We start from the raw sequence: 22,758 nt of genomic DNA, 5'->3' as shown, positions 1-22,758 counted from the left end.
GCGCTAATTCTGCGATCTTCGACTTCAGTGAACTTTGATTGCGGAGAAGACAATCCACGATGCAACCCATCGTCCATCACATGGGCGCCGAGGTGTTCGTCTTCCTATTCCCAAACGTAACGGTTTCCTCTGCTTCCCAGGGTTGGAATCGGATGCCGACGGATCTGAACGGAGGGGAAGCGAAACTATGACTATGAACTCGCTTGCGATGAACCTATCGGTCGGGCTATATAAAGTTAGCAAGATGGCGGGCTCGAGGGATGCTTTGAAATGGAATGCGATGAAGAATTGAGACTCGTCGCTTGGAACAGACTGATCTGGAAATGAGACCCGCCTTTTTGCTGGCTGCTCTGGCGTCGACTGGCGTCCAGGCCAAGTCCGAGTCCGACTGGGCCAAATCTATCTGGGACGATGTCAAAGAAGCCGTCACTTGTGCCAGCTGCGAGGGTCTTTTGGGCACTCTCAAACTGGTGGCCAACCTGGGCCAGGAGGCATTGATCCGGGTTGTCACGGACGTGTGCATTATCAGTGGCGTATGTTTTGCATTCTTGTCCTTTCTGTCGGGTCGATCTCCAGGGGATGCGATCGCGTCTGATCTGATCTGATCTGATCGCTGCATGTCATATATGCTGACTGTCGTCTCAGGTCGAAGATGTCGACGTTTGTAAAGGTCTCATCGCCGCGCAAGGTCCGGCCGTGTACTACGTGCTCAAGGAGCTGCACGTCGGCTCGCACACCTCCAAGACCTTCTGCGCGCACGTTGTTGGCCTCTGCGACTATCCCCCCGTGCAACCCGACCACCTCAAACTGCCGCCGGCGCCCTCCACGGCCACTCGGCCTCCTCCCAGCGGCCAGTCGCCCATCCGCGTCGCCCACATCAGCGACACACACGTCGACCATGCCTACCAACCGGGAGCCAACGCCTTCTGCTCCAAACCGCTCTGCTGTCGGTCCTGGACCGACGGCGACGCCCCCGGTCACAACGCCGCGCCCTGCGGTCCCCTCGGCGACCCGCACGGCGACTCGCCCGTGCAGCTGGAGGCCAGCATGATGGCGGCCGTCGCGGCGCTGGATCCAGCCTTCACGCTCTACACGGGCGACGTGCCGGCCCACGACATCTGGATGGTCAACCAATCCTCTGTGCTGCGCGACTTCAACTCCACCTACGACCGACTGGGCGAACTAGGCCTCGTCTACGCTGCGTTGGGCAATCACGATGCCGCGCCGCTGAACCTCTTCCCTGCCTCGGACACCGGCATCCCGGCCTCGCACCGACCTCAATGGGCCTACGACGCCCTGTCGGACGACTGGACAGCGCTCATGGGCGCCAACTTCATTACCCCGACGAAGAACCCTGAAGGCTCCTATTCCATCCTCCACGGCGACGAAAACAACAGCGACGCCACCCCCCTGCGCATCATCTCCTACAACAGCGTTCTCTACTACAAGTACAACTTCTACGCCTACACGGACCCGATGCCAGCCGACCCCGACGGCCTCTTAGCCTGGCTGATCGACGAGCTGACGGCCGCCGAGTCCGCCGGGCAGCGCGTCTGGCTTGTGGCGCACATTCCCCCAGGCGGACCGGACACACTACACGACTACTCCGCGGCGTTCGACCGGGTTGTGAACCGCTACGCCGACACCATCGCCGCGCTGTTTTATGGCCACACCCACACCGACCTCTTCCAGGTCTCCTACCGCGACTACGCCTCCGGCAAACGCACCGCCCACTCGGCCTCGGCCATCGGATACATCGCGCCGTCCCTAACGCCGACGTCCGGCCCGCCTGCGTTCCGTATCTACGATATCGACCCCGTGACATTCGCCGTGCTCGACTATACCGTCTACATCGCCGATCTGCCCACCTACAACTCCACCCACGAGTCAGCCGCTCACTCCTCTCTGCCAGCACCATCACCCCAAATCCAGTGGAGGAAGTACTACTCGGCAAAGGAAACCTACGGCGCGGTACTCTCGCCCCCGGTGACATCCGCCACGACGGAACTGACGCCGTCATTCTGGCACAACGTCACGGAGGCGATGGAGCGCGACGAGGCCGTGTTCCGAGGATTCTGGGAGAGGACGACGCGCGGGTACAACGTGAGTGAGTGCACGGGGGCGTGTGCGCGGACGGAGATCTGTGCGTTGCGGGGCGGGGATGCACGGTTTAATTGTCGGATTGGGAAGTTGGGGATGGATGACTTGGCGAAGAGGGAGAGTTTGCAGATGGATGAGCAGGGGGATGGGAAGGTGAATAGGCCGGGTTGTGATGATGATGGTTTGGGAAGGGTGTTGGGGGAGATGTTGAGAAGGCCTGGCGTGGAGAGGTTGATTCGGGAGAGGGCCGGGTTGGAGTGACGTACCTACCTGAGTGGTCAATTGTCATACGTGCATTGGCCACCGTCTATCTATACGGAGTAGGGAAGATTGACAGAGTTATGAGGTACATACATAGTAGAAGCAAGTACGAGACAAACATAGCCAGTCAAAGTGAATAAAGCAGATGATATTGTCAATATTGTCAAAATATCTAGAGCCAAGAATCTCAGGTTTGGACAAAACGCAATTGAATCAAGATCGATCTACGTAATCTCAAAACTTTTCATTGTTCATCGTGGCTCAGTCTCCCAGATAGAATTCCCGATTCTATCGACTTCAGCATATATCTATCGTAGCGTCGTTTCGGAAGGCGTTCCGCGTGTCCCCTAAACTTGTTTCTCGAAAAGCGAATGAAAAAAGAATTGGTTTAAATACCCCGAAAAAAAAATGTGAAGAGCTTTATCCACATGAAGAAGAAACAAAAGTCAGATGCTCCGTTGGAGTTCGTCAACGTGTGAAAATAAGTCATAAAAGAGTGACAAGAATATGAAGAAAAAAAAAAGTTTGGTATGAAGAAGAGAAAACAAGAGGGTATAAGAAGAAGGTCAAGAAGAAGAGAACACGCTTTCAGCGATCAACGCTTAATTGAACTTCCACTTGCCCTGCACGCGACCATCGACTGCGGAGGCCACGGCGTCGAAGGCAGCACGAGACAGATCAACGGAGCCGGCGTTGCAGCCCATACACTTGTCAACGACCTTTGCGGTTGTGGTCTTGCCGTTGTACTCGATAGTGATCATGCGGCCGCAGTCGCTGTCTTGCATGACCTCGTGGGACAACGCGACAACGTTTTCGGTCAAGCCGTCGTTGGTCCAGCCGCAGCTGCTGGGGCTAGTGGAGGAGGTAGCAGTGTCGTAGAAGGTCAAATCACCCGTGCTCCAAGATCCGCCACTACTGCTGCTGCCGCTGCTTCCACTGCTGCTGCTGCCACCAGTGGTGGGAGCAGGCTGAGCGGCGGCAGTAGTGGTGGGTTGTTGGGCAACGGCGGTGGTGGTGGGCTGCTGGGGTTCAGGCTGGGGCTCCGGGGTGTAAGTAGGCTGAGCCACAGAAGTCACGGCAGGCTGAGTAGGCTCAGGCTGTTCGACCTGGGTGGTCGTGGGCTGAGGCTGAGTGGGTTGAGCTTCCTCGCTGGTGGTCTCGGGCTCGGGCTCCGGGGCCTGGACAGTGGGAGCGGCCTGAGGGACGGAGACGACGGTGGTCTGAGCAGCCGCGGTGGGAGCGGGAATGTTGGCATAGATAGTGGTGGTGAGATCCACGGTGGTCCAGACGACAGTGGTGGCGGTCTCATAGACGACATGAACGTTGTTGCCGTTGTCGCGCTTGTTCAAAGGAGCGGCAGAGCCGAAGGCTGCCAGGAGAGAGCCGGCAAGGGCCAGGGATTTGGCAAGCGGAGCCATTGTAGTTGAGTTGTTGAATTGAATGGAGGTGTATAGAGAGAGAATTCGGTATCAATCAGCAAGGAATGTCCGGGTTGAATCGACAAAGGAGGGCGATCAATCCGACAGACTGCACAGCAGTAGATGGATAAGAAGGAAGGAACGACAGATAGAACTGTCTAAGATACCAATTGAAGGAAAGTGGGAGAGAGAGAACGTGGTGATGGAAGGAAAAGAAAGGGACAGGAGGAAAGAGCGGAGGTAAGGTATTTATCGACCTGCACCGGGGAAGAGACAAGCGAAGGTACCTACTCTAGACAGGCCCTTCAGGAACTCCAATGAACACGCGGTGGAGACTGGAAGCAAAGGAAAAAAAGCCCCGGACCCACCGAGTCCAGCTCGTGAACCCGATTTTTCATTATTGTTTTTGCGAGCATTCCATTCCATGGATTCCGGTCAGGCACCTCTTTGTGACTGGCCCTGTTCCCCTCCCTGACGTGGTTGACTCTCATCTTCCTCTCCTTCATTTCCTTCATCTCAGCCCATTTCATTTCATTTCATTTTCATCAATCAATCCAATCCCATTCCCTCCGAAACTGACTGTGCCGCCATCCTGGGTAACCTTTATTCCATCATCAAATTCAGGTACCCGCTTTTTTCTTTTCCTTTTTCTTCTTGCTTTTTCCGTCATCTAAACGGCTCCTTTTTTAATTTTCAATTTTGATCCTGTTCGTTTTTCCTATTTTTCCTTGCGCCGATCGTCCGATTGGCAGCCTCCACCCAACGCCGGCGTTACAGCGTGTCGTGTCTATTCCCTTTCCAGGGCATTTGGGCCTTGTTAACCTTCCACTAACCTCGTTAGCCCAGGCTTGGTCCTTGGTTAAAAGGTCTGCCTTCTGCTGGTCGGGTCCAGGGGGATCATCGTTATTGATTTCGGATGTCTACGCCACGCTATCTAGTTCGGCTGTTAGCCTCTTGGTCTGAGTCTAGTGCCTTTAGCTTTAACCGTTTCTAGTTGACTCGACTCGCGTCAGCTCCAGTCCGAGTTGAAAGAATGGAAGAAAAATTCAAACCACAGAAAGCACCGCGCGAAAGAAAGAAAGACCAAGAGGGGGTGGGCATGGATCCACTTGCGGCCACCGAGACATACGCACAAAAGAAGAGGATGAAAACGAAAGGACTACATAAGACTGACTGGGCACTAGACTCAGACTAGCAGACCGGTCTAAGACACGCACAACACAGCCAGAAGGCTCAGAAGCCGAAGGCTTAGACAGGGACAGGACTTCCGAGGCGCACCTCCAAACCTTTCCAATTCGATTAATCCATACAATGACCGCAATTCCCGCCTTGTGCGACCTGACTGACAACACGAACCCTGCAAAGAGGCCTCCGTGAAACAAGTCAAACAACCCTTCTCTGGGCTCGCTCCCAACGTTAGCGTCCCCGGTCGGATGGCGCGAGATCCCGGTACAATGAATTCAGGTCCAGACCGGACCCGGTGGGCGCAAGATGGTCTGGAGCAAAATCTCCTCCTGAGCCCTGCTAGTCTGTTGGCCACTCGATGGGTCTCGATCGTAAAACCCTCGGATTGGGCTGGGTGGCTCAAGAGCGCGTACAACGCCACTCTGGACCTGCCAATTGCTGAAGATGCTCTGAGGGGTCGGCGAACACGACCTGCATGGACCTGACTCACTCAGGTACTGCATCAATCATCGTTCAGCGTTGGGGAGGGGTTGCCTGGCTGGACCTGTCCAAGGCGGGGCTTCTGAGCCCTACTCGGAGTAGAGATTTAATTCACGCAGCCCGATGAATCTCGAGATTTACAATTCTTTCTTTCTATCCATTATTAATCTAATCGGCTTCGCCGTACGATGACCTCATCCAGGTGGTCCGAGCCCGACCGGAAATCCACGGACATTTTTTGTTCTCGTTCTTCCTGTAGACTGTCCGGAGTACTGTGTAGAATTAGATGCACCGCAGCACCGTCAATAATCATCTACGATCCGAGTCTGACGTGACATGCTGGGCGCTGACTTCCTGTACTGTACTCCACTTTGAACAACGCATCTCGGAAAACAACTGCCATTCGACAAGTCAATCTATCTAAGGTATAAGTCACTATCGCCATAAAATCCATCAGACATGAAATCAGCCATCCCAAGCCTTGCCCGGATGAGGTCTTTTTTTAGGTACAGAAATTTCGGATAAATCACAGCAAGGCCTTTAAGTCGACATGAAAAAGAAAAGTGAAATAGAGAAGAGAAAAAAATAGAACAAAAGAAATGAACAACAAAAAAGAAAACCTGATATCCATCAAACTCATGATATAATTACATGCAAAAAGTTAGCAGAAATGAAAAACGTCCCAGACGCCACCCATCCATATTGATCCCGTAAAGTTCTTCTAGCCCTGGCACATGACGCAGGCTTCCTTGTTCTCAATGCTACACTGGAGCACCTGCTGTGAGTAAATGTCGTTCTCCCGCTCCTCGCTCTTCTTGGCACTGTCCTCATCCTGGGCAGTGCGGTTCTCAACCTCCTCCTCGCGAGGGGTTGCGGCATCGGCGGCGATGGTCCGGGGGCTACCCTGGTCTTCAAGGGTGGCGTCTTCGCTGTGCCCGTTGACTTCGCCCGCGGAGGAGCGGGGAATCGCCGAGTACGTGTTGGACGCAGCGCCGCCAGTCCGCTTCTTGAGCGAGGCGCCGGCCCGAGCGATGTTGGTGTCAGCAACCTTGAGCTGCTCCTGGTCCACGGTGAACTGGATGGGGGCAGAGGCGGCCATGGTACGCAGGTAGTACATGCCGGTCTTCAGGCCCATCTTCCAGCCCGCAAAGTGCATGCTGGTGATCTTGCCCATGGTGGGCTCCTTCAGGTGGATGTTGAGCGACTGGGACTGATCGATGTAAGCACCCCGATCGGCCGCCATCTGCAGGATACCCCGCTGGGAAATCTCCCAAACGGTCTTGTAGAGAGCCTTGATGTCGGCGGGAATGTTGGGAACGTTCTGGACTGATCCACCATCCGCAATGATACGGTTCTTCATGTTGTCTGACCAGAGACCCAGGTCGACCAGGTCCTTGAGCAACCAGGGGTTGACAACCTGGAACTCACCCGCCAGAACACGACGCGAGTAGATGTTCGACGTGTAGGGCTCGAAGCACTCGTTGAAGCCCAGGATCTGACTGGTACTGGCCGTGGGCATGGGCGCCACCAGCAAGCTGTTACGCACACCGGTCTGCGCAATCTTGGCCTTGAGAGCATCCCAGTCCCAGAGGTCAGTGGGAGTGCGATCCCACATGTCGTACTGGAGGATACCCTGAGACACAGGAGAGCCCTCGTACGACTCGTAGGCACCATGCTGCTTGGCAAGGTCCGAGGAAGCAGTCAAAGCTCCGTGGTAGATGGTCTCGAAGATCTGAATGTTCAGCTGTCTCGCCTCAGCCGAGTCGAAAGGCAAACGCAGGGCAAGGAAGGCATCGGCCAGACCGTTAACACCGAGAGCAATAGGACGGTGACGGAAGTTACTCTTCTTGGCCTCAGGGACAGGGTAGTAGTTGATGTCGATGATCTTGTTCAGGTTGCGAACCAGAACCTGCACAACCTCGTGAAGCTTGCCAAAGTCGTACTCGCCACGAACAGCGTCAACAAAGGTAGGGAGGGCAAGAGAAGCCAAGTTGCAGACAGCGACCTCATCGGGAGCAGTGTACTCAACGATCTCAGTGCACAGGTTGGAGCTACGAATAGTTCCCAGGTTCTTCTGGTTGCTCTTCTTGTTGCAAGCATCCTTGTACAGCATGAAGGGGTTTCCGGTCTCGGTTTGAGACTCGAGAATAGCATACCAAAGCTTCTGGGCCTTGATTGTGCGACGGCCTCGGCCCTCCTTCTCGTACCTGCATCTCATTGTTAGTCAACCCGACATGGCACATGACCTCTCAAACAAACAAAGAGAAAACTTACTGTTCGTAAAGAGCATCGAACTCGTCACCGTAAACATCGGCCAGTCCAGGAGCCTCGTTGGGGCAGAAAAGAGTCCAGTCACCGTTGGCCTCGACCCGCTTCATGAACAGGTCCGGAGTCCAGAGGGCATAGAACAGGTCACGGGCTCTCACTTCCTCCTTACCGTGGTTCTTACGGAGATCCAAGAACTCGAAGACATCCGCGTGCCAGGGCTCCAGGTAGATGGCGAAAGCGCCGGGGCGCTTGTTACCACCCTGGTCAACATACCGGGCAGTGTTGTTGAACACACGGAGCATGGGAACGATACCATTGGAAGAACCGTTGGTTCCGCCAATGTAGGATCCGGTGGCACGGATCCGGTGAACATTCAGACCGATACCACCAGCGGTCTTGGAAATCATGGCACAGGTCTTCAGGGTATCATAGATACCATCAATGCTGTCTTCCTTCATATCGACCAGGAAGCACGAAGCAAGCTGGGGTTGAGGGGTACCGGCATTGAACAGGGTAGGGGAAGCATGAGTGAAGTACTTCTGGGACATCAAGTGATAGGTCTCGATAGCCCGCTCAATATCCTCTCCATGAATACCGACAGCCACACGCATCAGCAGATGCTGAGGACGCTCGGCAACCTTTCCATCCACCCGCAGCAAGTACGACCGCTCGAGGGTCTTGAAGCCAAAGAAGTTGTAGTTGAAATCCCGGTCATACACAATAGCCGAGTTAAGTTCATCAGCATGCTTCATAATCGTCTCGTATGTTTCCTTAGATATCATGGGTGCTGGCTTTTTATTTTTCGGGTTTACATAGTGGTAGAGGTCGGAGATGACTAGCGAGAATTGCTTCTTAGTCTGCTTGTGGAGGTTTGACACGGCAATACGTGCAGCGAGGATGGCATAGTCGGGGTGCGTAACGGTCATGTAAGCGGCAGTCTCAGCAGCCTGAAGAAATGGCATTAGCACGCATCCCTACAGCACCAGTATTATCCGGGAACCATACCAAGTTGTCCAGCTCGACGGTGGTGACACCCTGGTAGACACCAGAGATAACCTTCTGAGTGATAGCAGCAGCATCGACATGCTCAGGATCGAGGCTATAACACAGTCTCGATACACGAGCAGTGATCTTGTCGAACTGTACGCGTTCCTTGCGTCCGTCTGGTCATGGCGGTTGAGTTAGCAAAAAACTTTTCTCAAGCAAGTGGCAACGACGATGAGGAAACTATGGCCGCGGTAACCCAGGCCGAGTGTTTCCCCTCTTTCATTCCTCGAGGGGCAGTGATGATCAAGATTGCTTACCTCTCTTGTAGACAAACATTTTCACGGGTGGCAGGAAGTCGAGGTATGCGGGAACAGAAATTAGAAAAGAAAAGAAAAGATAGGAATAGTATTACTAGAATAAAAAAGTAGTAAAGCTCTGCAAGGGGTATGAGAAAGAGAAAAGTCGTTGAAAGATGGGGTGAGACGTTAGGATGGGAGGAGAGGAGAGGGATGGAAAGAGAGAGAAAAGAAGACAGAGGGGCAGAAGCCGTGGTAGATATTTGATGTCGCCGGGGCAAACGCGTTGCCGGTGGATTATCAACGCGAATTTTCGTGTTTGGCCCAAATGGGCTTCCCTTGCGCAGCCTAAGGCCTTCCTGCTCCGCCGGCGCCGGAAACACGCGGTGAGCGCGGGTCACGTGCCGACGCTCCTCGCTCCTCACGCCACAAGAACGCGGCCGACCCGATCTCGTCCAAGTATAGATCTACCGGAGCTGACTCGATGCCGAACATGCCTTACTCCTCATGGCTTCCTTGCGGAACTTTGATCGGTGAAAGCGGGTCTTGTACTCCAAAGTCCTCCGAAAAATTGATCAAATGAATCCTAGGAAATTATTTGACCGACTTTACAGACTATGAGCCACAGAAACATCTACCGTTATTGCTACTATACCACATAATATGAGTAGCTCATGAAACAAACAGAGGTTATTGGGTCATAATATCTTCGCAAATTGTACATTGCACTCTTCCTTGGCTAATGTGTTCCCATGAATAGGAAATTGACTAAGAAATGAAACACGAATTGAATGAATGTTACATGGTATAAATGTCGGGATATTGAATGGCAGTTGGGTCAAATAAAAGCGACTTCGGTCATTACAGTGTGGCGGCGAATCCGACGAAAACCACAGCTGCAAACGCAGCAGCAGAAACATGTTTATCGGACGAGCCAGCCGAGTTGGTCTGAAGAGGAGTTTCTTCAGAAGTCGAGCTGGGGCTGGACTCAGCGATGGAGCTAGATCCCGAGCCAGAGCCGGAGCCAGAGCCGGAAGTGCTCGTCGCAGACGCAGTCACAAACCCAGTTCCGGTCGACGCGGTCTTCGTGGACTTGGAGCTGCCAGTCGAAGTTCCGGTAGCAGTTCCGGTGGAGGAGTCTGCGGAAGATGACGAGGAGTTGATGGCTGAGTCGCAAGACTTGTTAGTATTTTTTCAATGCGACGGACGTCGACCAAATAGAACTCACCAACTTTGTGGCCCGCGGAAGAGCAAGTGTCGGCGAATTGCTTCAGAGCATCCTCCTTATCATCACCACTGCAGGCATTCGCGATCTTCTTCTGCACTCTGTCGACGCAGACGGCCTTCAAGTCACCGGGACTCTTCTCAGAGCTGTTGGTTGAAACTGTCAGCAGATGACCGGTGTTTCAGCGTTTCATTCCACGAAGCGGAGCTACTCTAGCATACCCTAGGGCCGAAAGGAGGCAGGCGGAGGAATCGGCAGCAACGGCGATGTTGCTGAGAGCAAACAAGGACAAAAGGAAGGCGGACTTTGCGAACAACATGATGGTGTCGGAGTAATTTGACCGTGGAGGCTTCGGGTAATACGCGATTAGGGGGCTGAATGGTTCAAGTCCGCGGCGGGGATCGCAATCGAAATAACCGGAGAGGGGTTAATAAAAGAGCGACTATAGCGATTTGAAGTGAATACAAAGAGCGTGGGTAGAGTATGAAAGAGAGACTGTTTGGTCAGAAAGAGCGACAAGCAACGATCAACGGGCAAGCACAACCATTTGAAACGCTGAAGAATGGAAGTGGGAGATGGAAAGATGAAGAGTCCCCAGCGGAGGAGTGACCCAAGAGGGCGACGACCCTGCCGATCCCTCGGCCTTACCACCACCGGCGGCACTCTTTCACGTTCGTGACAGAATTACCGTACGGCTTGGATTTCTCCTGGCGGGTCCAACTGCCCCGAGCAGCGCCTGGTGGCCACTCTGCTTGGCCAGCGCGGACTCCTCCAGTGGGGAACCCCGGGTGTTTGATTTTTTGCAGCGTAACACGCGCGGTATCACTCGTGTAAGGTAATATCAAATTTGCTTGATGCTCCTGAACGCTCAGCGCCGGGAAGTTGGAGGCCCTTGCCTGGAAGTAAGTAAGGTGCTAGGTGCCGACCTTACGTCGTTACCTGTTTTGTAGCAATCGGAATGACCCGATGATCCTAATCATGCTAAACCCATCTAGAGCTGCCGGTTATTGTGTGCCTTGCTCTCATCCGCTAGAATGGGGCGGATTCTCGGCCGTTGAGCATTCCATTAAATTCCAAAAAGTAGGTAGGTCACTATAAAATGGTGGGGGTACTGTCCTATAAGATTCTTTGAATTGATTAAACAAGATGCCGCCACGATATCCAGCACCAATAGAGCACTCTTGTAGACTTCTATAAATTCTGGAAATCTCTCTAACTGTTCTCTTATCAAATGTATGGGAACATGCAAATTTTCCTGAACTGCAAACGCAAAAAAAAAAAAAAAAAGAGTATAGCTGTATCTTCATGATCTCTTTCCATTCGTTGTCGTTGTCATCAATTCCATATCATAGCGCCCCTTTTACTGGTCCCACCCGGAGTCATAATTACTTGAGATGATCTCTTGCACCTCCAATCGCTCCTCGATGATCTCTTTGCCATTTACGAGATCATTCTCCGTCACGCGCTTGTCAGCCTCAGTCTCGTTCTGTGCAATCCCCGCCTTGACGTGTCTTGAGACCAGCCTCTTCCGAGCGACTTCGAAGTCGACCTCGACCAGCCAGAGCTCATCCATCAACTGCGCAGCCCGGTTCCACGGCTCTTTATTCAGACTGAGGTAATTCCCTTCGAAGAAGATGACTCTGCGACTGGCCGGAATGGCAATATCTCCATCCACCGGGTCCTTGACCGCATGATCGAAACTGGGGGCGTAGAGACTTTGCGACTCCGGCGTCAATGGATCCCGCAGGGCTTGCACGAGTTTCAGAAACTTCTCCCCGTCAAACGTGAAGGCCGCGCCGCGCCGAGCGACGGCGTACTCCGGGTCGGGCATCTGGGCCAACTGGGCTCGCGTGTAATGATATCCATCCATTGGGACGACTGTCGCCACCGGTGGTGAGTCTGGATGTTGTGTGCTATAGAGTTTGTTGATGCGATTGGCCATCGTGCTGGACAACTCTGTCTTCCCGGACCCCGGGATCCCACTCACTCCGATCATCAAACGTGCATCAGACGGCGTAGATTGAAATTTACCTTGAAGAGGCCTGTTAGTATATGTCTTGGCCTGGCTGCAGGATTTGCTACTAGGGAGGCCCCGAGGGGGCCGGGCGAATGGGTTGGATGCGCCAACGGTGGGAGTTGCACAAGGCTGAGACCTTTTACTTACCCCATATCTTATCCACGAGCCTGTCTACTTGGGAATCCATTCTTTTTAAGGTACCAATGTGCTCGGCAGTAGCTGAAGCAGTCCAAACGGTGGTAAACGACCGGAGAATATGGGGTTAAACGGTGGGAACCCCGCGTTGCTGTTCGCGTGATCGGCTATAGTGAGGGTCGCGTTCCGGCGGACGTACAGGCAATGAAACGACTATAGAATATAGACAACCGAGCCCCAGTAGTCAAAGCCACCCTTTTCCGCAAGACGATCGAAGAAATATGTTAGAATAGGTTAATGGGGCGAGAAAGCTCCGCGGCCTATTGACATAAATAAAGGCGAGCGGCGGGGCTTGTCATCGGAGTGGGGTTTTGCGATCTGTAGCATCATAGCGCGGACCAAGGCTTGCTTGCCGCTACGTCACAGGGGAGCTTCAGTTGATCCGGTCTCCCTCGGCCAAATAAATATTTTATTCCACTCCGAGCCGCTCTTATGGAGTACGGAGTACAAAGACAGGAGTTCCTGGGAGCCCCCCTTTTACGTATTGCATCAATATTACGAAGTGCTCGATGAATCAAGTGCTCATGAATATAATATCGAGAACCTTGGTCCTGTCCTCTGTCTTTTGATTTCCATGAATATGATTGTCACACTTCTGATGCCTTGACATGTCTTCTATGAAAGTGATATCAGAGTCTTGAAAACTACAAAGCAATGGTTTAACGGTTTAACAGGATCTGATCTTCGCCCATTGACGAGTTCCTTGCAAACTTGGTAAGCATGTTGTTATCGATTGTTGATCTGTAACAAATACCACAAAAATACATACAGGGAAACTGATCAATATGAAAGTTAACCCTCTTTATTGCCGAGTGCCTTCTCGCCCACTGCTGTAAACTGCAAGTCACCGCTTCAAAAGAACCCGAGAACGCCGAAATGTGATATCCCAGTCCACCCCCCACACCCCGAGATCGGGTAAAGAAAATAAGAAGAATTCTCAAAAAAGCTCAATATTTGACACAGAATCATAAATTATGTGAAGTTTTCTTTTACGGTTGTCTCAATGGTCCGTCTGCACCATCGGTGGTGGACTCATCGTTGGAACCAGCCCTTTGACCAATGGTCCGAGACAGCCCAGCCGCCGCCCACCAGTCGTCGGGGATATCCTCCCGGCGAGCGAGTCGATCCAGTATGGCCTGCATCTGATGAAGATCGGGGTCGGCGGAGGTATCGGGAAAAGCGAGAGAGATTGTAGGAATAGGAGGATGGTTGCCCATGGTTGACTGTTGTTGAATGTTGTGCGATCGTCTCATCATGTCGATCTGGCGCATCCGTCGCCGGTATCGTCGGAATAGAGAATTTTGGTTGATCTCTTCGTCAGACTCTAATTCCGAATCGGAGGAACTGGAGTAATCGCACGGATTGAGAAATTCTGGGTAGGGATCAAGGACCATCTGCACAGTTCCCGGGTTCGAGTCCAACGAGCTTGGAAGGGTGCCGAACGTGGTCGAGCTTCTGGAGGTCCCGTTCCTCGAGGCGTTCGTTCCGGCAGCCGTTGCCGAGGTGAAGGAGGAACTCGCGCTGGGAAGTGTGGTATCGGGAGTGATGGTCGTCAAAAGCGTCTCCCACGCATCGTTGGCATGGTCATCGTCAGGGCTCATGCTCCTTTGGCGATCTCCAAGACCATCAACAACCGACTCGCGGCTTGCGCGGTTTGCCTCGTTGATGGATCGTTGGCCGACTCGGCGCAACAGCGGAATATTTGATGCAACATCCCCGCCTAGGCTCTCGGGTCGGGGAAAGGGGGACAAACGCACGGCATCCGGGCGCAATTGAGGGGAACTAGTTCGATGGTGTACAACTGCAGGGGTGAAACGTGGCGTAAATGAGGGTGACTCTTGATCCTGTCGATTTGTCACATCGTCGCCAGGGGATGAGCGACGGTACAAATCAGAGACAGTCGTGTTACGCGGAATCCTCAGCCGCTGACCAGGACGGCTATGTCGGAGGACATCGTTCAGCAGCCGCTGGCCAGCCTCCCGAGCGCTGGAATCCGTGAGACCGCTGGTCAGGTCAAACGGGTCGTCGCCGGAGCCCGAGTTCGGAGCGAGAGAGCGCACATGGCGCTGGAGTCCGTTTGTTTCTCGTTCGATCTCATCCACAAAGGGGCGAGGGAAGGGAGGGCGCAGGGTTGCGCTGCGTAAAGCGGAGGAGCTACTGTAACGCGAAGGACGCCGAACGGTGGCCTGGCGACGGATTGCCGAGCGCGCAGCGGCACAGGGGTCTTTGATAGGATTGTTTTTGGCAGCCTCGGTAGAGGAGGGCTCGCGGAACATTCTATAGAAAGTCAGTCATTATGATGGCCCTGTGCGCTAGAAGAGCGACGTCGGCAGCACAACACCTCGCGCGTAAGTCCCCAACAGCAAATCCCCAAATAAAATGGTAAGAGCAAAAAGTCCAATACTCACGGTATACCCATAACTACAAAGGAATTGTGTGGATCAACCACTTTGGGGTGGGAAAGGAACGAAATCCGATCAGAAGAAAGACACCAAGGCCGAGTCACGCTAAAAGTGACGCGAAATAGAGGAGAGGAGGTTGCGGGGGGAGAGGCGACAAGATGGATTCTGTTGATGGAGCAGCGGCAAGATTTGGTTTTCCTCCTAAGGGTAAAAAGCGGAGGCAAAGAGATTTGCGCCTGAGGCGTTCCCCCGATCGCGCGGTCACGCCCAGAAGGGAAGAGCGAAGGCTGGGAGATGTGGCGCAACGGGAGGTGGCTCCGCGTACAACTCAGCACAGCCGCTACAGTGTATGAAGTGAACACAGATGAAGTATAAGTATGAGAGGACTCGAGAGTCGAGATAGATCTAGAGATGAAGGCGACACCTGAACGGAATCCGATGACGGATTCCTTTTCTCCAAGAGGAGACGAAGCGACTCTTTAAGTCACACAGCCTGTCTAGTTCGTTCTGTTAAACGCCGTCCACGAAAAACCACCCGTCCCGAATAGGCATAACGCCAAGTTTTAGCCGCCTGAGGCATGCACGAGTCACGGCCTTATCGCGTATCGCCTTTATCGGCAGCGCCTTCGGGAAACTCCCAGGATCGGCGGAGTTTTCGTCGGGAAAAGGGCAGCGTCGCTTGTGACCGGACTTATAAGGGTTTGCGGTAATTACCTGCCTCTATTATTGAATCCTCCCTAGCTCTTCGTGCTCTCATCCAATCACTGACCAGCGCCTTGGTCGATTTTCTATAATACCCAAATCACCCTACCCCGGGTTATGACATAACCACCTCCCATCTTGTCATCGAGAATCACATACTTGGAGGGATGATTGAGCTCGGCCTGAGTCGCATTTCCCGTCTTGTCCAGCAGACGTCGTTGAACTGGCAGGCCATTCATATTGCGGGAACAAATGGCAAAGGGTCCATCAGCGCCTATCTATCGCATCTGTTAACTTCCGGGGGTGTTCGCTGTGGCCGATTTACATCCCCGCACCTAGTCGACCGATGGGATTGCATCACAATCGGTGAAAGAGTCGTCCAAGAATCGCTCTTCCGCCAGATCGAGGCCCAGGTCAAACTGCGGGATCAGACCCTGGGTATTGGAGCCAGCGAGTTTGAATTGCTAACTGCGACGGCCTTTGAAATCTTTCACCATGAACAGGTTGAGGTCGGGGTAGTGGAAGTTGGCATGGGCGGACGGTTGGATTCGACCAATATCCTAAAAGATGTTCTCGTGTCGGTGATCGCGAAGATAGGGCTGGATCATCAGAACCTGCTTGGAAACACGATCGAAGAAATTACCCGAGAGAAGGCCGGCATCTTGAAGCGTGGAGTTCCATGCGTGGTGGACGGCACCAATTCTCCGGCGGTGATTACCACTCTCCAAGACCGTATCAAGGAACTCAATATCGACGCAACTTACACTCACCCGGAAACCCCAAATGAACACTCTCCGTCGCTTGGTCAACTCTTCTCCAAGCTGGACCTCTTGCCGCACCAGCAGGCCAACATGTGCTGCGCCGTTTCAGCTCTCAAGTTTGCCTTACCGAAGCTACGCCCCGACTCCGGGGTAGATTCGCTACTTCCACATCTTTCGAACGTGGAGTGGCCGGGGCGCCTACAAAGTATATCTCTGGCGCCTCTTATTGCTCGGGAAGAACCCATTCTACTAGACGGTGCGCACAACACCCAATCCGCCGAAGTTCTTAGGCAGTATGTGGACCGCAGACTCCGTCCGCAATCAGGGAACATCACCTGGGTCATTGCAGCTTCTCGTGGGAAGGATATACCCGAGCTGTTCGGTTCGATTATCAAAGAGGGCGACCGTGTCGTCACGACGGCATTTGGGCCCGTTGACGGGATGCCGTGGGTCAAGGCAGTTGAGCCCGAAGAGCTCGCCACCTGCGTTCAGTCGTTCCCTGGGATCGGAGAAGTCCAGTCGTATGGGAAGGACATTGTCGCTGCTATTGATTGGGCTGCAAAGGAGGCTAATGGCAGTCCGCTGGTCATTGCTGGCAGTCTTTACCTTGTATCGGACGTCCTCCGGCATCTGCGGGAGGCCAGGACGTCGTCATGGGCCATGCAGTAGTGGTCTCCATGGCAGCGGCCGTAGCAACAGTACCGGAATAGTTTGTATATACATTTTAACCTTCTATCAATTGTAATAATGTTATGGGAAGAATCCGGCCTGGACGTTGCTGCATCTGCGGTGCCCAATCATGGGCATTCCAAGGGTTACTAATCATATACAATGAACCAAGATTAATTTAGTATCTACTCCATAGTAAATATGAGACCGCTCGAGTCAAGATGAAGTGGGGAGCAAAGAAACTGGCAAGGGAAAAAAAAAATTAAAATAGATCGGCTTTTTTCGATAAGGCTGATCGGAGATACAGAAGCCGGTCGCTGCGTCATGCGCCAAACCGCCGGTGGAGAAGGGGAAAGTTCAAAACACTCTTCAATTTGCTACAGTTCCCTCCGCAGCCAAAACAGCAGGTGCCATATCTCGTTGGATCCATCTTGTCCGTCGATAACGGTGGGTTTTATCGACTAATTTCAAGTCCCACCCGGATTCGAGCAGCGACAAATCTCGAATGAGGAGCGACGCGTTGGTCGAACGCGGCTCTATGGGTGTGAGAGCACGAATTCCTTCTGTATGGCTCTTTCGCTTTTCGCTTTTTGCTTTTTCTTCTTCTTTCCTCCCGAATCCAGCGGTGATCATGCCATAATTCCCCCTCGGTGGATCTGATCATTGCTGGTGCTTTCTGGTGTGCTTTTTTTTTCTTTCTCGCGATGACTGACAATTCACACCCAAAATAAACAGGCTCGGCTGACATGAATGATTGCGATCGATCCCCTGGCTCCTGCCTGTCCACACCTGCCGTTCCTCACCTGAAACCCTGCATTCCGAGACAAATCGAATAGGTCGAAGTGATCCAACGATAAACGAGGGGGAAGCCGATTCACTACCTGCCCGACGATGGTCTCTCGAGCCAACGAGGGGAACGAGGGGCCTCCTCCATCCTCTAAAACCCCGAATGCCCCCGCCAAAGCACGAATAGCGAGACTCGGCACCAGCCCATCGAAAAAAGAAGATAAAGCAAAGAACGACCGGGTGATCAAGTCATCAGCCAAGGATGTTGCGGAACTTAAGGATTATGTATGGACTTGGACCCATGGTTTCTCTCTAAACAAAGATTCGGCCCGCTGACATACCGAAGCAACTGGGGGATTGCCTGGGAAAGGGCGCATTCGGGTCGGTCTATAGAGCCCTCAACTGGAATACCGGAGAGACCGTTGCCGTCAAGCAAATCAAGCTCGTAGACCTTCCCAAGAGTGAGCTGCGGGTTATTATGGTACCGAACTTTCATCCACTATATCCGGGTATCTGCTAATTTTGTGTGCTGCAGCTGGAGATCGATCTCCTGAAGAATTTGGATGTAAGATTTAGCATCTGACTAAAGTTTCGAGATGGCCCCCGGAATATTAGCTGACAAACTTTACTCCAGCATCCGAACATTGTCAAGTACCAAGGATTCGTGAAGTCAGTGGAAACTTTGAATATAATCCTCGAGTATGTCGCCTTCCCATCTCGGTTATGCGATGTTGAATCGCTAATGGCGTCAGATATTGCGAGAATGGCTCCCTCCACTCTATTGCGAAAAACTTCGGCCGTTTCCCGGAGAATCTTGTGGGCCTATACATGTCGCAGGTGCTTCATGGTCTCTTGTATCTCCATGAGCAAGGTGTAATACACAGGGACATCAAGGGTGCCAATATCCTCACGACAAAACAGGGCCTAGTCAAACTTGCAGACTTTGGAGTGGCTAGCCGTACCACTGGGCTCAGCGAGTCCAGTGTTGTTGGTACGCCTTACTGGATGGCTCCTGAGGTGATTGAACTTTCTGGTGCAACAACAGCCTCGGATATATGGAGTCTTGGCTGCACTGTGATTGAGTTACTAGAGGGAAGGCCTCCTTATTATAACCTCCAACCCATGCCTGCTCTCTTCCGTATTGTGAACGATGATCATCCCCCGCTCCCTCAAGGTGCTTCACCGGTGAGTTTCTTTCTTTCGTCTGTACCCGTGGAAGACGATCGGTGGTTTCGGTCTCTGACAAGGATACTAGGCCGTCAAGGATTTTTTGATGCAGTGCTTCCAGAAGGACCCTAACCTTCGTGTCTCGGCAAGGAAGCTGCTTAAGCATCCCTGGATAGTCAATGCACGTCGATCAGATTCAGTGGTCCCTAAAAAATCGACGGAATACGAGGAAGCCGTGAAAAGTGTTCAGGAGTGGAACGAGGCCCTACGCTCACCGAGTGCAGGAACCCTCCGGAAGCCATTTAAAAATGATCATCAATACACAGGAGGGCTACCTTCATCTCGAAATACGCCCACTAAAGACTCCCTTCCGTCGCCAATTGCTACTCATGTGGCAGATCAATTTCGGTCCCCGATCTCTCCGGAAGAGGACAATTGGGACGATGACTTCGCCACAGCCATTTCTCCCAGCGCTTTGCAATTGCCTCACCTTCGGCCACAGGACAACTTTGGAGGAATGCTGTCCTCAGAGAAGCTCAAGGCGTTTGCATCTCTTGATGGGACGGTATTGAGGTCAGAGGATAGCTTCGATGAATTTGAGGACTCCTTCCAGGGCTCATTCGATTCTGAAGACCTAGAGACCATCCGCCCTTCACCGCCGAAACGAGCTATCACTGAAGGCGGGCAACCACACAGTCGCTCGCCGTATAATTTTGCTAACGGCACATTCGCGCCTATGCAAAACGTGCCGATCCTAAATCCGAACCCGGTGCCGCCCATGAGGCAGCCACGCCCAGCGTCATTTTACAAGGAAAACTCAGTCGAAGATTATTCGGATCTGATCAGGGCCAACGAGGACGTCTTAGACCGTAAGCTGGGCGCTTTTCAGGTGAGTAATATTCTCTAATCTAACCATCGCCAAGTTTTGTTTCTTCTAACACCCAATAGGAGGTGGACGAAGACGCTGCGATGTTCGAAGACATGGCCTCGAAAGAGATAGTGCGATATCAACCCCGGTCCAAGGATAGGGGAGATCAGCAGCCCCAGCTTAGAAAACAGATTTCAGTCAAGCGCCACCGATCAGCAATAGAAATCCAGCGTTTCACGGAGAATGAAACCGATGAGGATTTCTCCGATATCTTAGGCACAGGTGTAGTTACTTTGGATAAATCCGAAAATGATCGACGCCCAGACCCAAGCACGTTGATGTTGAACTCGAAGCTGGCCAACAATTCCTGGCTCGGGGACCAGGATGATGAGGATGACCCCTTTGCCCAGCTAGAGGAAGGGCTAGATGAAATGGATCTGGAAGCTAACATCGCCCGTGATAAGCACGCTCGACTTCGCAATCAGGTCGAGGGGCTTGTGAGCTCTCTCAAAACTTCGCAGGACGAAGATGTTCTCGGGGAGATCTCGGAGCAGCTACTGACAGTCTTCTGTGATCTACCGGAAACGAAAAACATCATCATCAGCGCCCACGGGATGCTGCCAATTCTTGAGATCCTCGATATGTGCCGTCGTCGAGACATAATTCTATGCCTTCTGAGGATTGTAAATGCGATCATTTTCAACGACTACGAAATACAGGAGAATCTCTGTTTTGTGGGAGGTATACCTATCATCAACGAATTTGCGTCGAAGAAATATCCCCGAGAGATTCGGCTCGAAGCCGCGGCATTTGTACAGCAGATGTATCAGACTTCTACACTTACCCTACAGATGTTTGTCAGTGCAGGAGGATTGAATGTGCTGGTGGAGTTCTTAGAGGATGATTACGAAGATGAGCGAGATCTTGTCCTGATTGGAGTGAATGGCATCTGGAGTGTCTTCGAGCTTCAGGTAAGAACTTCCAGCAAAGAATGGGGGCGCGCGAAGCTAACAAGCACTCTAGGGCTCAACACCCAAAAATGACTTCTGTCGAATTCTATCGCGAAATTCTGTTCTTGATCCTCTATCCCTCGTTCTAAGTCGGGTTCTGGACGAGGACGGAGCGTTGGCCGAGGTCGTCGAAGGCCGGATTGCAAATATCTTCTTCATTTTCTCCCAAGCAGAGAACCATGTCAAGGAGATGGTCGCCGAGCGAACGGTCCTGCACAGTAAGACTTCTCTGAGGACTGATATCGATTGAACTTTACACTGACAGTTCTTTCTAAAGGGGTACTGAAAGAATTGAAGCGCATGACACCAGCGCATCAGATCACCATGTTGAAGTTTATCAAGAACTTGTCTATGCTGTCCACGACGCTTGACTCACTTCAGAATTCGAATGCAATTGATGTGTTAACGGATCTACTGAGGTCTACCATTAAACGCCCGCATTTCCGAGAAGTGTCAAACCAGATCCTGAATACGATCTATAATATGTGCCGCTTGAATAAGTCTCGACAAGAGGACGCAGCCTTGAATGGTATCGTGCCGCTCCTCCAGAAAATCGTGAAAACTGAGCGGCCACTGAAGGAGTTTGCATTGCCCATTCTCTGCGACATGGCGCATTCAGGCAAAGTTGGGCGGCGGGAGCTGTGGCGCAACAAAGGTCTCGCGTTTTACATATCCTTACTTTCCGACCCGTATTGGCAAGTCACGGCATTGGATGCCATATTCACCTGGTTAGTATGCACCCGCTGGAACCAAGTCTGCATGTAACTAATTCTGATTTCCATGAGCAGGCTTCAAGAAGAGACGGCCAAGGTTGAAGAGCATCTACTAGAGAATTGCAATGACAAGCTATCTTTCACCGATGCAATCATCCGGTGTCTGACCTTGTCAAAAGCCAACGCATTTGAGAATCTCCTGGAGCCTTTGCAGAAGCTTCTGAGATTGAGTCCTCCGATTGCCTCTACTCTCGCTCGGCCAGATCTGTTCACGCGGATTGACCAAAAATTGCACCACACCAAAGCTGCCGTAAGGCTGAATCTACTCCGCATCATATCCAGCATTTGTGATTCTAGCGAAGAGCAAGGCGGACTTCTCGCCAAGTACGGCCTTTTGGACGCAATTGGAGAACTTGAGCACGACCCCGCCATTCTCGTAAGAGACATGGCCGGGAAGCTTATCAAGTCTAACGAGAGGAGCGAGGCTTACAGTCTCGGTAAACGCAAGCCAGGTGTGAGACGGATGAGCATCTCCACCACGCCACCGGGCTTGCTCACCAACCAGTCTAGTCCCACCACCCCCCAGTTCAACCGGTCCAGCCAGTCCAAAGCATACTACGAGGGAAGAGAAAGCCAAAGACACCCGCGGAACGCCCTCAGCGGCTCGGCACTGGCACTCCGGCCTGGGAGTAGGGACGGCGCCAACCCTGGTCTTGCAGTGGGACTGAATGGAAGCTCCGGTCCGTCGAGACATCGGCTGTCGCGAGGGATTTCCGACAATCGAATGTCCCATGTCGACCTTCTACCCGAAGACAATACTCGACCATCAAATTCGGTGTCCCGTCGGCCATCAATTATCCCCCGACGACGGCGTACGGCGCCAGCCGACGCAGACTAGGCGCTACGGATATACGTTCCTTGTTGCTGCGTCTTCCACTTCCATATGATTTTCTTGTCTCTTTGTGAAACTTGGACATTGTAGCTGTCAATATTGCATGGTGACGGCGCTATGGCGTTGTGTTTATAGTTGTAGGTCATCCTCCTGGGTACTGGATATAAAGACGGGGGCAGGGGTTCTTGGACTTGTTTCCTGGGCATCCATCTGCCTGACTTTAAGAATGAGAAGAGATCTTTGGCTCCGCGTACATGTGTGTGTCTTCAGACGTAGATATACCAGTAGATCTAGAAGATTTGAGTGAGTTTGGCTCGGCCTCGGTCTGGACTTAAAGCGGCAAGTGGTGGAGCAAA

General features: G+C 52.5%; 8 protein-coding genes across 8 annotated transcripts; 3 read left to right on the top strand and 5 right to left on the bottom strand.

Moving 5' to 3' along the window:
• Positions 1-323: 323 nt before the first annotated feature.
• Positions 324-2,361, top strand: KD926_005434 (sphingomyelin phosphodiesterase; the record flags this gene model as incomplete). Its single annotated transcript, XM_053098659.1, has 2 exons — positions 324-533; positions 646-2,361. The coding sequence occupies 2 exons, from the start codon at positions 324-326 to the stop codon at positions 2,359-2,361; spliced, it is 1,926 nt and encodes a 641-aa protein (XP_052957560.1).
• A 602-nt stretch (positions 2,362-2,963) lies between these two features.
• On the bottom strand, positions 2,964-3,779 carry KD926_005433 (RlpA-like double-psi beta-barrel domain-containing protein; the record flags this gene model as incomplete). Its single annotated transcript, XM_053098658.1, has 1 exon — positions 2,964-3,779. One exon carries the CDS (start codon positions 3,777-3,779, stop codon positions 2,964-2,966), a length of 816 nt encoding a protein of 271 aa, XP_052957559.1.
• Positions 3,780-6,165: 2,386 nt separating this feature from the next.
• KD926_005432 (ribonucleotide-diphosphate reductase subunit RNR1) lies at positions 6,166-9,035 on the bottom strand (the record flags this gene model as incomplete). The annotated part of the gene is made up of 4 exons (XM_053098657.1): positions 6,166-7,651; positions 7,719-8,659; positions 8,718-8,875; positions 9,017-9,035. 4 exons carry the CDS (start codon positions 9,033-9,035, stop codon positions 6,166-6,168), a joined length of 2,604 nt encoding a protein of 867 aa, XP_052957558.1.
• Positions 9,036-9,856: 821 nt separating this feature from the next.
• Positions 9,857-10,539, bottom strand: KD926_005431 (putative GPI anchored cell wall protein; the record flags this gene model as incomplete). Its single annotated transcript, XM_053098656.1, has 3 exons — positions 9,857-10,161; positions 10,224-10,366; positions 10,442-10,539. The coding sequence occupies 3 exons, from the start codon at positions 10,537-10,539 to the stop codon at positions 9,857-9,859; spliced, it is 546 nt and encodes a 181-aa protein (XP_052957557.1).
• A 1,041-nt stretch (positions 10,540-11,580) lies between these two features.
• On the bottom strand, positions 11,581-12,424 carry KD926_005430 (kinase-related protein; the record flags this gene model as incomplete). Its single annotated transcript, XM_053098655.1, has 2 exons — positions 11,581-12,251; positions 12,385-12,424. The coding sequence occupies 2 exons, from the start codon at positions 12,422-12,424 to the stop codon at positions 11,581-11,583; spliced, it is 711 nt and encodes a 236-aa protein (XP_052957556.1).
• Positions 12,425-13,421: 997 nt separating this feature from the next.
• Positions 13,422-14,708, bottom strand: KD926_005429 (uncharacterized protein; the record flags this gene model as incomplete). Its single annotated transcript, XM_053098653.1, has 1 exon — positions 13,422-14,708. The coding sequence occupies one exon, from the start codon at positions 14,706-14,708 to the stop codon at positions 13,422-13,424; it is 1,287 nt and encodes a 428-aa protein (XP_052957555.1).
• Positions 14,709-15,703: 995 nt separating this feature from the next.
• Positions 15,704-16,966, top strand: KD926_005428 (dihydrofolate synthase; the record flags this gene model as incomplete). Its single annotated transcript, XM_053098652.1, has 1 exon — positions 15,704-16,966. The coding sequence occupies one exon, from the start codon at positions 15,704-15,706 to the stop codon at positions 16,964-16,966; it is 1,263 nt and encodes a 420-aa protein (XP_052957554.1).
• Positions 16,967-17,857: 891 nt separating this feature from the next.
• Positions 17,858-22,408, top strand: KD926_005427 (serine/threonine-protein kinase; the record flags this gene model as incomplete). Its single annotated transcript, XM_053098651.1, has 10 exons — positions 17,858-18,037; positions 18,099-18,233; positions 18,288-18,317; positions 18,387-18,451; positions 18,505-18,937; positions 19,008-19,808; positions 19,868-20,758; positions 20,811-21,015; positions 21,075-21,525; positions 21,586-22,408. The coding sequence occupies 10 exons, from the start codon at positions 17,858-17,860 to the stop codon at positions 22,406-22,408; spliced, it is 4,014 nt and encodes a 1,337-aa protein (XP_052957553.1).
• Between the last annotated feature and the right edge of the window lie 350 nt (positions 22,409-22,758).

This window comes from Aspergillus affinis, assembly GCF_023601865.1.
Source record: "Aspergillus affinis strain CMG 70 chromosome Unknown NODE_26_length_314309_cov_85_634089, whole genome shotgun sequence".
Lineage (NCBI taxonomy): Eukaryota > Fungi > Ascomycota > Eurotiomycetes > Eurotiales > Aspergillaceae > Aspergillus > Aspergillus affinis.
Note: the sequence above shows the minus strand (reverse complement) of the source record. Positions and strands in the feature narration are given on the sequence as shown.